This window comes from Amblyomma mixtum, chromosome 7 (genome assembly GCF_055824585.1).
Source record: "Amblyomma mixtum isolate Tamu chromosome 7, ASM5582458v1, whole genome shotgun sequence".
In the NCBI taxonomy this organism is placed as follows: Eukaryota; Metazoa; Arthropoda; class Arachnida; order Ixodida; family Ixodidae; genus Amblyomma; species Amblyomma mixtum.
This window is the reverse complement of record NC_143018.1, coordinates 135,797,756-135,813,038: the sequence shown is the minus strand read 5'-3', so window position 1 is coordinate 135,813,038 and position 15,283 is coordinate 135,797,756. Positions and strand designations below refer to the sequence as shown.

At 47.6% G+C, this 15,283-nt stretch overlaps 1 protein-coding gene across 1 annotated transcript in view; it reads right to left on the bottom strand.

Moving 5' to 3' along the window:
* Positions 1 to 15,283, bottom strand: part of LOC149337659 (ATP-binding cassette sub-family C member 3-like) — a 215,614-nt gene that overhangs the window by 71,631 nt on the left and 128,700 nt on the right. The window contains exons 16-19 of the mRNA XM_089553474.1: positions 14,973 to 15,140; positions 9,592 to 9,773; positions 9,062 to 9,137; positions 1,928 to 2,141 (exon numbers count right to left, since the gene is read on the bottom strand). Coding sequence (XP_089409600.1) covers positions 1,928 to 2,141; positions 9,062 to 9,137; positions 9,592 to 9,773; positions 14,973 to 15,140 — 640 coding nt within the window. The remainder of the gene's footprint in view (positions 1 to 1,927; positions 2,142 to 9,061; positions 9,138 to 9,591; positions 9,774 to 14,972; positions 15,141 to 15,283) is intronic.

Below are 15,283 nucleotides of genomic sequence, written 5' to 3'. Positions count from 1 at the left end.
GCATCGGCGGAGTGATACGCAGCGATCCGCGAAAGCAAAGAGCCTGTGGAGACGAATCGCAGACACAACTCTTCGTGGGGTTGCCACAAATACATTAAAGCAGAAGCCTTTAATGCCTCATCGTTCTAAGCAGCAGTTGTCGACAGAAATGTCACGCTTTTCAACTGGTCGAAATGGTCGTGACGTCACAGTGCGCGAATTTCAAACGGGGCCAATTGTGCTTTGCCTAGTAACCATGCAACCAATTAAAGGGATCGTATAGTGTGCTCCAACTAAGTGGGAATGAGGTTAGTTTATTGCTTAATTAACCAATCAGCCTAATTAAACTCTTTAGTCAGACCAGATAAATAAATAAAACAGAGATAGAATTTGGTCGAGTTGAGAAATCGAACTAGGGTGTCCGGAGTGCAAGACGAGCACGGTAACCACTCCGCCATGCCAGCTCTCTTTTTTTGTCTTTATTGTAGCTATGCCATCTCGATTGTTTGGAATGAACAAAGGCGCGTCTAGTGAATACGGTATCTTCGTTCACTCCCATCTTCCTCCCTTCTCTTAAGGCGAGGTTCAGGTGTCCACCGAGATATGCGAGACAGATACATTTCCTTTCCTCAAAAAGTAATTCAAGGCGTAGAGCCAAACGTGCAATGACGTCCTGTGGACTCCCTGGCAGCGTTGCAAGAGGCTATCGCGTTCCACACTCAGAGGCGAAGCTTAACATCGTAACCACACATCAGTGACACTAGCAGCAACACCGCGCTTAAGGCTTCCGCCTCACCGCGCTTTAGGTCAACAAAGCGCCCCCCTGAATTTTTGCGGAACGAGCTTGTAGTGAGCCAGCCATGGCGCCAGCCCTCGCCGGCACAACTTACGCGTGCTTCTTCCCTATGCCTCCGGCAACGTGAGGTGAACGCCGTTGAGGTAGAAGTCTACGGCGTCCCTTCAAAGGAACCCGACCGCACCCCGCGCGCCCCCGCATCTGGCGCGCTCTTTCCTTCTGCTCCCTTTCCCTCTCGCAGCGGCGCGCGTTGCCGGAGGCATAGGGAAGAAGCACGCATAAGTTGTGCCGGCGAGGGCTGGCGCCATGGCTGGCTCACACAAGCTCAACCAGGCGGGAACGTGACAGCGTGCCGCCGGCATGCAGTTAAGCAGCCCCGAAATCCAGTCTGCGCGTGCTTGGCAGGCGTGCTGGGACTGTCGTTGTCTTCTGCGGCCGGACCACAATGGCACGCTATTGGCATGCGTATTTTATTTCCGTGGGCTAAATTTGCGGCTATGTGGCCTCTGACGGGGCCTATTTATTCACGGAAACCTAGAAAACAAAATAAAAACGAAAGTGATGCCGCCACGCGACTGCCTGAAAGGCACTCCACGCGTTAGTTGACTCCTCCTACCGTCTGCGGCCAGTTAAAATAAAGGTTTGGTTTCGTTTGGTTTATGGGGTTTAACGTCCCAAAGCGACTAAGGCTATGAGAGACGCCGTAGTGGAGGGCTTGGGAAATTTCGACCACCTGGGGGGGAGCCGGTTCGTTTAATCTGATTTAAATTATTTAAATCGGCTCCACAGGACTGAAATTGGAAGTTTATAAGAATGCTCGGAACGTGTAGATCGAGTTTTCGCGGTAAAAAAAAAAAACGAGTTCAGTTTCCTCTTTAGTGCACTTTTAATAGTGAATAGACGAGCTTAGAGCGCTAACTTCTCCATGCTTCAACGCATTATTATTCAGAGAGACACTGTCTTTCCCTGCAAGCAGATGGAACGATAAACAGTTTTGCAAATGTTACCGGGTCCTTTCAAAGGCAGCGTTCTGAAAAAATATATATATTTTTGTTGTTTCTAGTATAAGATTGCTGTTTACGCAGCAGACTCATATAAGGGCAACTTCTCAATCACAGCCCGTAAAACTAGAAGTACCATGTAGGCGCCTACCGTCTGTTAAGCACAAAGCGACCAGGACGGACACCCAATCCAAGTACTGTGCATGAGAGCCCGCACTATCCCCAGCCGACGACGCGTCCGTCCACCACTTGATCCACAGCTGCTGAAGCGCGGATGCTGCTGCGGCCCCCAAGAACACGAGCACGCCCACAAACGCCGGCCACTTCGTCATGCGGAGCAGGCTCCACAGCAGCTGACAACCTGTCTGGGAAAAGGCATGGGCGTGCGCTGACTGAAGTGGACTCAAATAATGTAATGCTAAAAGAGCGACTATTTCTTCACTGCCATCACTAGAAACACAAAAAAAGGCTTCCACCTATCCTTCTCCTCACACTGATGTCCATCGGTCGCATCTCTTCGCCTTGAGGAGAAATATATGAATCTATCTGTCTTGCGCTATCCCTGGCTGCCCTTCTCGCAGCCAACCTGATGGCGTCTTGTCCTCGCCTGAGCTTGGCCGCCTCCAGCTATAGGCTTTCGCTTCCTTAGAATCCAATCCGTTTCACCTGAACACCATAGTTTATTCCTTCGCTCCGATTCAGATCCAGCCCTGGTCCATTTTTTTGCTCATATTTTCGCAAACACTTCCACCTTGCCCTCCGCACATGTTGTTCTGTCTCTCAGGGTTCGCCCTATTAGTTTATTCGGAAAAATAACTGTTACCTGTTCTTGTATGGTTGACATGGCGTGGTTTTCTTTGGAAGACTCCCTGCTTCTTTGCACAACTTCTAGCTATCGTTACGAATCTGCTACACATCTGCTACGCACATCTGCTACGCACATGTACACATCTGCTACGAATATTAGGGCCACGCATTTAGCAAACAGGCGGTGACTTAAATGAGAAATGAGCCTCCAGACGACTGGGTGTCATGATATTAGGCTTGTAAAAATGCTTGTAAAAAGGCGTGGGAAGGTTGTCGCCATCAGTTTCTTACCCACAATACACACGCCGTTTGTCGAGCAGCGTAATCTGTAGCATCCACAAAACGAGTCATAAGGCTGTACATTCATATGGGTTTTCAGTGGCACAGCGATCGAGAAAGCTTTTAAGTGAAAAAAAAATGGATACATATTTTGCTTGGGCTCAGTAGAAAAAAAAAAAAATAGAGGGCAGAAGCGTTACATCCTGAAATGGACAAGTATATCGATTCCTTTAAGGTCCCCTAATGGCTACTCACTAACTGAAGCGTTTATGTGCTGCGTGCGCTCACTACAAGGATGGTAGATGTTAAGGTAGAAGCCTACGGCGCCAGAAGATCCTTTCCCCCCTCTCGGCGGTTACTACCGTGTCCGTTGGAAGTCTGGAGGGGTTAGGAATGGTGACAGCGCGTCGCGCGCTTCGGACGCTGTCGGACGCGCGGAGCAAGACCGCGAACAGCCTTGTCAGGGTCCCAAAGGGCTGACGACCGTTTCCCATTGAAGGGAGATTAGCTCTCATGTGGGTGGGGGTCAGTGGGGTCAGCGACTTCTGAAACGACCAAGCGGTGGACTTTATTGACGCCTCGTTAGAGTGCATATTCCAGGAAAAGTGCGCGGTCCGCCTAGTCGGGCTCTGGCGAGCACTGGGCCCCGCCCACTTGTACGTACAGTGCCATTGCAGCAGTATTGGCTGAAATTGGGCGAGAGCAGATTTAATAATGCTCCGCCCAATTATCGAAGGTATTAAAACCCGCTGCAAACAAAGAGCAGGGGGAGCAGGCCGAGTCCCAGTCTCGGCCGCTTTTAGACAGCCTTTCTTTTAACCGCTTTTGTCTCCTGTTGCCTTTATTTTTGGTCTCGTCTTGAATAAACTAGTTTTCCTTCTCAAGAAGTTTGGAATTGCTGCCCCAACCGGCAACGTGTCGCCGGACGAGTGGACGAAGGAGCGAAGTGCCCTTCGCACTGCTAACCACGTACGATCAGGGACGAACCGGCCATTGCGACGACGATCCGGAGGAGAAACGTAACTGGTGCCGTGACCAGGAGGATCAGAGTTTTAAGTTAGCTGTAGGCATGCGGTTTAAGAGGGAAGGAGACGTTTAAGTAATTGACAGTGCATTTTTCTCGTCAGAGTGTGAAAATTATGCTCTTAAAGCTATGTAAAACATGATTTTGGGTTAGTTAATGCAACTCTTCAGACATCAAACTCTTGAGCAATAAGACGGGAACATGTTTTGTCTCCTGTGTGTGTGTGTTCTCTTGTATTTTCACGTCTCTTAGCTGAGGCTACAAGGCACAGTTAGTTCGGGGCAATAGGTGACATCATCTTTGCAAAAGCACACATTTTCATAAAACACTGTTCATGCCTTGCTGGTGGCAGATAAAGCACGCTACTCAACCTGAAGCTTGTAGTGGAAGTACAAACCTCGAGGACGACATGGTCTTATGTTGCCGCACACGGCAGCAGCATCTCCGAGTGCATCATAAATGTTTCAAGGAATGTGTGCTTTAACAGAGTGCATATAGGATTTCTCTGTCCATTACGCGCAAAAGCTGCACTGTTATTCGTCCACACGCACCGCACCTCTCAGACATCACCGGTCCTAGTCACCAAGGATGGGCACGATACTAGAAAAATGTTTCCGATCCCGATACCCGATACCCTGAAAATTTAATTTCTGATACCGAGGTCAAACTGATTTCTGAAACACCCACTCGACACTCCATCGTCGATACTTCGATACTCCGCTGAAATCGCCAATAATATCTAGGCTGGTGGTATGACTTGCTAGGCTGCGAAATTTCCCTGTGGTTTCAGGAATTCCAAACAAAAGTAGTGAACACTCTGTGAAAACGCTGGATCAAGAGTCTTGTGCAATGAATGTTTTGAGTAAATAATAAAGTTTAGTTACAAGACACAGACTGCATACTGTCACCGAGCCAAGAATCGAGAGACCATGGGGCACAAAAGTCAGACTATTGTGCTGGAGAGTTGGCATATGTTCTTTCAAGCAATGTGCACTGTGCTTTTATATGCACTGAAAGGAACGACGGTGTACTTTATTGGCGTACGTGTCTATTGCATGCCAGCATATCCAGCAAGCTTTCCCCACTATCGGAACCTGAGAATGCTGCTCTTAGAGCGATTAATCCGAGCTCCTAACACAAGGCCGTTAAACGAATAAGAAAAACGAATAAGCGAATAAAACGTCAGTTAAACGAATAAGCTGATAAATGTTTAGCTTATAAACGCAGAAAAACGCGAGGTCATGCGCATAAGTGCACGACCTCGCGTCATGCGAGGTCATGACTTGCGAGGTCAACTTGCGATTGTGCGGAAATGATGCACCGTGTTGAGTCTCCAGTCTCTAGCCCTTTGAGGCTCGAATTTTTTTTAAAAACTTTCTCAGATGGTCAGACTACGTTCTTGCTGACTTTGAATGTTCAATATATATACCGGCTGGCACCTCCTAGGACTTGCAAGAAGCGTTTGAAATTTAATTCAGCAACCTTCTTGCGAAGATAGAGATCTGATTGCTAGCTTCGGCTTGTCGCGGCGTCTGCGGCAACTCCTTTTTGTGGTTTCGGTTTCGCCGAGCGACCGCAACAGAGGCGCGAGAACTTGATTTTTATTTTGATCGGGGGGGGGGGGGGGGGGCGTGGAAGTTGATTTCTATCTTTATTGGCACTGTTCTTGGCTTGTTTATCACGGACGCCCACGAGTTATTCCCGCTCTCTTTGTTTACTGAGTTTCCTTCGAGTCGTTCAGATGTGCGGCAAAGTTGCGATACGGTCGAACGCACTGCCACTTCTCTAGACACCGACAGCGATGACTCCCGACGCTAGCCTCCCCGCGGTAGCTCAGTGGTTACAGCTCTCGGCTGCTGACCCGAAAGACGCGGGTGCGGTTCGATGAAGGCGAAATTGTAAATACCTGCGTAGTGTGCGATGTCAGTGCACGTTAAAGAACACCAGATGGTCGAAATTTCCGAAGCACTTCCCTACAGCGTCCCTCATAGCCTGAGTCGCTTTGGGTTGTTAAACTTCAATAAACCTAAACAAACCTTCCGACGCTGATATTGTATATATTGTACTTTCAAAATCCGCAATACAGTAATCTGACCATCTGAGAAAGTTTTTTTTTTAAATTCGACCCTCAAAGGGCTAGAGACTGCAGACTCAACACGGTGCATCATCTCTGCCGTGGTTAGCAGTTCCAGAAAGAAGAGCTGAAGGCCATGCGCGTGAGTTTCTCCGACTGCGTCGCTTTGACCTTCAGCGACTTTCAGCCACTCCAGAGCTGCGTTGGTTCGACCACGTGACTAGCCACGTCACTCGCCGCGGTGGTTCCAACGCCGGCGCGCGCTCTCTCTGGAGCGACAGCACACACGCTCCTGCTGTCAGACCACGTGACCCGTCGCGCGCTTGGCCGCAGTTTAAACATGAGCGCACCGGTCGCCTAGGCCGTGCGTGCTTTGACATGGATCCGAGCGAGGCTGGGCCATCTCGGAACGTTACGCAGACTACCTTGCAACGTCGTCACCAAGCGACATCTAACCACCCCGCGGATATCGCCCGCTTTCGCTTTGTGTTGCTAGATTTAGAAGAGTTAAACCTTCAGCGTTTTTATTGTTCCCACCTCGGCTGCGTATTTCAGCTACTCTTTGAAAAGGTTTTAGGAACACTCTGTGCTATTCAGAGCAGCGTAGCAATTTAATATATCATTTTATGCATAATTAAAGGTTAACATTAAATATATTTACACCATCAATATTTAAAGAACAATTTCTAGTAAAAAAAAATCAAAAGTAAGCGTTCCTCAGGCAGCATGATGTTCTGGTCACTTGCAATAAAATCGTTGCTTTTCTGGAAGCAAAATTGGGGTTTTTCTCATAATTTTTTCATTTAAAAAAAAACAAGAAGTGCTAACATTTTCTCCTTAAAGATTAAGTTTCTGGCAAGAAACAGCGGACCATGTTTGCTGCTTTGCATTTTGCTTGAATAAACATAGTACAGAGGAGGTATATATACAAAGGCGAGCTAATGTGCGCTCAGTATGAAAGGCACACAATATATTCTGCATTCCCTTTTATTTTTTATTCGTTCTGCTCACTACAGGCGCCTTTCTTACGCGGCTACGACGTTGAGGTTGCCGAGCGCGGCGGCGGGCGAGAGCTTCTTGATGGCCGTATATCAGAAGCAGAACTACAGGCGGCATGCGTGCGCGGCGGCTGTAGTAAAGGAGTCTATGGAGTGGAGGTTATGCAGTCTAGCCAAACCCAGCTTTTTCAAGCTGCTTCAACTTTTTCTCTCCTAAATCGACGCGATGGCACTGCAGCGAGAATATATTCCTGTTGCGCCAAGTCTGGCTTTCATCATCTGTTCCTTTGCAGTTCCGCATCATATCTCTAGTTTTTCAGAACACAGTTTTTGGGCACAACCCAATTTTACTCGACTGCTGCACCTTGAAAACATTTCCTTAAAAATGGGTTAGACTCGATTTAGACCCAAATATTCAGCTTGCAGAAAACGTACTCGACACTTAAGGCAACATGCTCACTTTACGTGGAAACGAAAGCAGGCTGCCTGGCCTTTAAAGAGGTTCGTAAAGGGGCTGTCACAAAAGTTGGAGTACGCTTTGGATATTACTGGAGACGACTTCGCGAATATCCGCCGGCAAGAATTTTTTTAATGCGCTTATTAGAACCGGAGTTTTCTGCGGTTAAAATCTGAATTTCAGCTTTTCGAGTCTTTGTTTCTACTCTTATAATTTTTGCTTGCTGAGTGTTGGGCGCTCCTCAGCGGGCCCACCCAATCGGCCCCACAGCCAACTTCCGAAGCGTGAGGTAATCACCTGGGGGGCGGAGCTTCCTGACCCTCGAGAGCGACGCGGCTGACTGTTCGTGTCCATGGTAGCTGCGTGATGTCTGAAAGAATCTAATTAATAGTCATCTCTTAACCGGCATACTACGCAGCGTAAAACGGCTGTCTATGAAATTCGCCAGTAAGTGCTCTCCAATATTTGCGAGTGATTTTCTGTTCTCTGCTGCGTACAGAATCTATTATTTGGCTGAAGTGTTCATTTGAACTTCATGTAGTGACTGAGCGAGTGTACGTTTTCTGCACACACGATGTTTCATTGTTGCTTTAATCTGCATACCATCCGTAATGTCGATACCCGAAATTACCCAATGCAATTCATAGTATTATGACATCATCACTCTCATTAGCTCCGTAAACCTCCTTTTACTTTTTCTTTCCGCCTTTCCCAGTGTGGAGTAGCAGGCCGGTGTCACTTTATTGACGGCGGACCTCTCCTCCTTTTGCTTTCATTAAATTACTTTCCCTCCTTTTGTAATGTCGAAGCCTTCTGGCAAGAAGAGGAATCGAAAGAGTGATGGCGTTTCGTCTCCCCATTGAGAATACCACATGTTTTTGAGAAAATCAGTTGGACAGAGCGATCGATAGGTCCTGATTCCCCCTGTCACATGTGCTATCCAAAAGTGTTTGTTTTTGACGAGAATGCATGAACACATTTGTACTATCAGCGTCAATTGAAACGCGAACAAGCCAATTGAAACGCGAACAGCATAACTCGCAGATATTATACTAGGCAGGCAAAATACATAAGCAGTTTATTTCCCCATCGAAGCCGAAAAGACCGCTCTTCTGAAATGTTAATAGGCCACGCCTGTATTTCACCTCCAACCGCTAATATGCTTGATTTTTTGTGCTCGCGTTTCAGGTGTTTTGTTCGCATTTCATTTGACGCTGACAGTACATAGCCAAAGCAGGCACAGCTTCTTCATTAAAAAAAATGTAATTGTGAGTGTAGGAAAAGCCTTGAGATCGCGATTTCCAAATCGACCTTTTTATGTGATCTCAATTGTTATTTTCTCTTGCGGCTGTATATGTTGAAAAAACTGCGGTGATTTTTCAAAAAACCTAATTTCTCCTCGAATGTAAGCACTGAAAATAAAGCTCAATTCGCCACGGAATGTAGAAAAACATGTAACTAGAAAATGTTCTTGCTTTAGGCCGCGCAGTGGCCCTGGCGTCGCGCCAAATGTGGCGTGGGATTACAACGAAGCTCGACGCAGTGGCGGCTCCGTTGCGCGGCTCTCGCCGTAAAAACCTACAACTTGCTGAGTAGACTTCGAAAGAACATAATTTCCACTGTTGTTTGGTACCTATGATGCTCACCTTTTTGGATTCTCCTAGCTCATCCTGAGTTATTCGGCCAACTTCATCAATTTCTCCAATCCCCTTTGCATCCATACTGCAAGAAGAATGCGAACATGTAATTTTTCGCGTTCAACCTGTAACAACTTTGAGGACGCTAATTTTTGAAGAACCGAACGAATGTTTTGTCACGTGCGAAATGACGGCATTCGTATCAATGCTTCAAAATATGCTCGCAATGTTCAAATAAGTCTGGTGGTGTTCTGGTTGAGAAAGCATCGTATGTAGAAATTGTTTCGTCCAGTCCTCGTCACTCTTGTGCAGAGCGCTTCAGAGACTAATCTACCCAGCTATCGCAAGCTTGGGAGATGTTGCAAGCAATGATTCGGTAGTGGCAGAACTACACAGATCTTTGAGTCACGTGGGAAGGTACATTTTGTCTGAGAACCACTGGCTGCTGTCGAACAGCAGTTTGCGTAACATGGTCGGCTGATATCGAGTGCCTTACACTAGGGTGACGCCGACTGCATATGCCGATGTGCAGGACTTACTCTTGTGTGCCCCGTCGCTGAGTACATTGTTGATGAGGTGCTTTACGGAAGTTTTGTGGTGAGTGCGGGTCATTTATGAGGTCTTCCAATTTTTCATACACCCTGATACCCTTGTAATGCACCAGGACAAGCCTGTCCATGCGCCTCAAGTAGTTTGCTTGGTTGCAAACCATTATTCTTGTCTGAAAAAAAAAGGAAAGACAAGGGTAATGCAGTCTATTTGCATGGCTCTATGATAACGTATACAAAAGAAAATCAGGGTAGGCCATGCTCTGGAAGAGCAAGGTTTGAATCTGCTAGCAAGCAGTTGACCACCCAAACGACTGCTTGCCTCTTTACTGCTGAAGCACTGCTACCACTGCCACCGCCGTCTTGTTCAAACCGCATCGTTCTTGTTTTGTTGATTTTACGCTTTTATTCTTTTATTCTTTTTATTTTCTCTTTTAACTGCTGCTGCTGCCCTGCCGCGTAGACTATGTTCACCTTTATCGATCAGGTAACACGGCGTATGTGCGTCTGCATCGTGAAATAGTATGTGTGTTCGTAAAGTACTTGGTATTTCAGCGGATTTCGTTTGTATGTAATAAAGATAAAAGCGTCTCGTAATTTCTGTGAGGTCAGGTAAAGAAAAAAAATCTCCGTGGCTGTGAGGTTTCGTACTCGCTTCCCTTGACGAAATTCCTGGGTTGGAATCTGACCTTTGCAACTGTTTTCCCGGGAACTTTTTATGTTTGTGTTACGCAGAAGGACCAAACGTACGTCGCTGAAATCAGTCACCGTGGCCAGCAATGCTAGCGCGATGAAATATGGGATTTTTGGTTTGCTTTATGGGGTTTAACTTCCCAAAGCGACTATGAGGGACTCCGTAGTGAAGGGGTCCGGAAATTTCGACCACCTGGAGTTCTTTAACAGGCACTGACATCGCACAGTACACGGGTCTCTAGAGTTTCGTCTCCATCGGAATGCGACCGCCGTGGCCGGAATCCAACTCGCGCCTTTTCGGTCAGCAATTGAGCGCCATAACCACTTAGCCACCATGGCGGCAAAAATGCGGGATGGGGAACGTGAAAATACCCCAACGGGCTGGAGTGCACATGGCTGCTACTTGGAAGTCATAGAGCAAGGCTAGCAATAGTCCAAAAAACAAATCTCTTGAACACACATCTAATGCACTGCAGAAACAGCCAGGAAGTACACAGAACACGCCCTGACGGAATGGCAAACACTCTGAACGGCTGATCGACGTACGCATCCCACTACACCCTTCTTTCCGTGACACCTGCGGTAGCCTGGTAACAACTCCGCAGCTGGGCTCCCATACCACCGATCGCGAGATTAATGCATGACAGCTACATGTGTTCTATGCATCGCGGCTGGTGTGTGGAGGGGCGCAGCGCGCCATCTGGTTCGCGTATTTGCCACTTCATTGGCATACACTGCTGTTTCCACCTCTCTGTTCCGGTATCAGATCATGCGCAAGTTAAGAAAAGTATCAGAAAAAGAGATTGCACTCTGTTTCGTAGCCGAGAGCACAAGAAAGCAGAGAATTCTTTGTAGAACCGGCGAACAGCCTTCTAGGACGGCCTATAGGAGGTGCTGGGCGCAATCTTGAGTTGGTTTCTTACAATATAAGAAAACGATTCACACAGTGCAACAGAACGAGGACAACGAAGGAACACGAAACACAGAACGGGCGCTGTCCTTCGTTTCGTGTTCCTTCTCGTCCTCGTTTCGTTGCGCTGTGTGAATCTGTTTCTTAAAGCATTAACCAACTAGCCCGCAGCAGAATCCTCTCAGACTGGACAATTTGTTTGGCTGCTAGACTTGCCGCAGCCTTCGCGCGCTTACGCTCTTCGAGCTGGACAGCGTGCCCTGCCAGCCTGGGTGGTTTCGAGGCTTGACGAGGAGCCGACATCAGCCGCTTGCTTTTCTTGCCTAAGCTACACAGCGCGCTTGGCTCCCCTCGTCGTTTTTGGTGCTTTACGCGCCGCTTTCAGCCGTTCCTCTTTTCATGTCAGGCAGAGCGCTCCGCGGTCGTCGTTAATTGACACGCTGCAGCGCTCTCATGGTGTTCTCCGGTCTTAGCCAGATGAGTTATTGAACACGTTAGGATGGTTTGGCTACTTTGACTTAGTGTGCGGCCCCAAGGTGCTGTTGCATCACATCCGCGCCTCGTCCTCTATCACGAATGCTGTCCCCAAATTTTGAAGAACCTCCTTTCATTTTATAACTGCAGCATCCGCGCCTGCCGACCGAATGAATGCCCAGAACAAACGGATACATTATGACGACGAAAAAGGGGATCATATACGCTCCCCCACTTTCTGTTACTGAGATGGGACACACCACTTGTGCTTTCGCGTGGCTTCCACCCATGGGTAAAATGTAGAGCTATCTGCTACATGTGCCTCGGTTTGGGCACTAGAATTACTGTGTCAGTACCTAAAGTTGCGCGTTTGCTTTTCCTGGGCCGCTCGCGGCTCTATTGGCCAAATTCGATCCCATGGCCCAAAAGCATTCATGAATTGCGGAGAAGCCAACTTATTTGCATTGTTTAACAGCAGATCATTGTTGACAGCAAATTCGTTCATCTACTGTTCTCCTGCTTTGCGTAATGTCTTTTTTGAACCAGACTACATGTCCACTGAAAGCGATGTTCTCTTATCAATAACACACAATTCTTTCGCAAGTGCTAACTGTTAAAGAAAAAAAAAACGTCTGTGATTTGCGGCGTTTCCAACAGATGGCGCCACCGATACACATGGCGAGTATTTTGTTCGTAACTCACTGAGGCAGGCTTTGGTGCAGCGTACGCATTACTGATAAGCTGTGACATTCAAATAAATAGTAACTCCTTAAAATAAAGTAAGTTCGGCAGCTAGAATCGAGCAGATTGAGCATGCACTCGCTGTAAGCGTTGCACCAAGTCCACCCGCCTCTCGCTTTCAATAGTTGCGGCTTTCTCTCATAGTTTTGATGCTTTTGAGTGCAATGTGGCGGACCTACGCGCAACAGTAGGACTTATACAGTAACTCTATTCGGGCCAGCACCAGGCGCTATCTGTGTCATCGTGCACCAAGTACAGCATGCCGCGCTAGTAGTTGTGCTGATAGCCGACTAAATTGAGGTTTAGAAATGGACGATGTTCAAGTGACTGTACCAATAACGCATTTCATGCTTTAAAGAGCGTTCAAACGGCCCTGCCCTCTAAACGTCACTTTATTAATCGGTTTTTGTGAAAATACCTTACCTGTGTGTATTGTAAACATTCTGAACTTTTTTATTCAACCCCCTCGCTCCCCTTCATTGCTCTCCGGGTCCTTCAGTGATTCAAAAAAAAAAGTAATGGTGTCTTCGGCTGACACGCACTGCCTCCGTGCCGGTGCGCAGGAAGTGACGTCAAATACTACACTATTGGCACGTCTCCTTGCACAGCAGCCGAACGTGCGAAACATTCGCAGAGTGCCGTTGCTCTTTCTGCCGTCTGTTAACCGAGCCCTCCCAGACCCTCGATAATCTCAAAGGCTACTCCTACGAGCGCAGTCAACAGTTTGTATATTTACCAACAGCCTTTTCAGAACAGTGCAGTGCCGTGCTTGTGATAGGCGTTGATAGAATCGGCGGGAAACGCGGGACCCACGAGCCTGCTCGTGGGATACTGCGATTAATTATGGTGCGCAGGTTTATAAGACACCACACCAAGGCGTTATGCTTGCCGGTTTCGACGCATACGCCTTTAGAGCTTCAGCTGGAGTAACTTTTGAAAATATCAGCAGGTGATTCTCAATCCACTAAGCGCCCCACATTGTCGATTTATTGATATCCTTTAACCTGTGCATACGTTGGCAAAAAGTAAGATGTTATAAAGTGCAGGCATGCCGCATGAACAGCATATGCCGTTCGCTGCAAGAGCTAAGGCAGAACTTGGAAGACTAAAAATATTGGCAAACCTTTAATTTCCTTATAAGGCAAGGCACATGGCTCGCCGGCCGGTGGCTGCGTGATTGCAGCGGGAATAAATGCATTGCAGCTGCTATAATTTCAACATTTCTTTAAAAAGTGCCCACTTGTAATGCTTCGCCCGTTTTTCCTCTTCGTCGATGCTGCGTCAACCAACTAGCGCGAACAGCGTCGTCTGCTAGAGCGCGCTGCACGAGGGATTGCACCGCGCTCCACCGTCGGTCTCCACGGTGGCGCGGTGGCGCGCACGCGTGTCGTGCTCGTCCCACCCGAATGTACGGCACTGCACGAGTGGCATCCAGCCACACGTGGGGCACCGCACGAGTTCGTAAAAACTCCACGAGTGCCGTCAGCCGAAGACACCATAAGATTTGTGCAGGTGCAGGGGTGCACACTCCAATAGGGAAATAGTTTCGCCACAACCCCTCAAAGATGCACCTGCTGAGGAGAACGCAAAATTGGGAAGTGGTCGCTCACGTCTGGAGATTCTGACTACACGGAAAGTTGTCGGTGTGTGAATTCAAATGGGTAGCTAGCGAAAAAGTGTGGAAGAGAACGAGAATTGCATGGACGCTGATTCGGCTTTGCGTCCGACCAGCTGCTGTGCTGCAATATTGTAGGCGATAGAAACGACGTAGCAGGTATAAGGAGAGAAGATATCACTGGAACGGCAGGATAGCAAGAGTATATGAGCCAGATCCTTACTGCTCGACGCTCATATGAAAGTAAATCACTAAGAATGTAAGGGTGCACACTAATGAGGCAGTGTAGCAGGAAACGCTGCGGACTGCGTATTAGATTTGATATCTTTCCGGCTCTTTCAACACCTTGGTCTTGCATCGCTGGGGCGAAAAAAAGACGCCAGGATGAATATTCCGACCTTTGTTCTGGAAGTGGACGAGTTTTACGCAGTGCGAAGACATTGACACACAATCCGCGAGCTTTCAACAGGCTGCTCGATATCATTATTATAAGATGGTTTATTCTTTCATAGGGTAGTTTAACTTCTTAACACTGCAAGCCCATAGAAAGAAGAAAAGGCTCCTAGGAAGAGCAACGAAATAGGTGCTATCGGCCAATAGTTATTGATGTGCTCAGTCATGCCATGTACATTGTGCTGGCTGAAGTTTGTGATCAATATCTAGAACGTGGCAGGAGAAGGGCAGCATATGCTGGAAGCATAAAGGCCCGCAACACTTGTATAGGACGAAAAGGGAAAATTCGTGGTAAGGTCTGCATTGAGTTTCTAACTAGGTTGTAGCAAGTTCACCGCATATAATGCAGGTTATTTTTGAACCTCGTAGCACTTTTAGAACTACCGCTTTACACAAAAAAAAAACACATGCCGTAGGCTGTTTTCCATTTTACTGTCGGAGGCAGTGCAGTGACACGAGGAAAGGTTAAAATAGCAATGAGCTTGCCTTCTCGCGGAGAATGCCCTTTTTTCCAATAACATTCCTGAACACAGAGCTGGCAACGACTGGGTCGAGGGCGCTGAGCGGGTCGTCCAGAAGGTACACGTCGCTGCGGCTGTAGACGGCGCGGGCGATGGAGATGCGCTGCTTCTGGCCGCCGCTCAGGTTGATTCCCTGGGGACAGATGATGGAAGTCTTGTTAAATAGGTTATCGATATAAAAAAAAACGGCTGAGATTTCAGAACTGATGAAGGTAGTCTTATTTTCTGAACAAGATAATTCAGATTACTCTTTAAGCTTTACCGGTGCGTTAAATA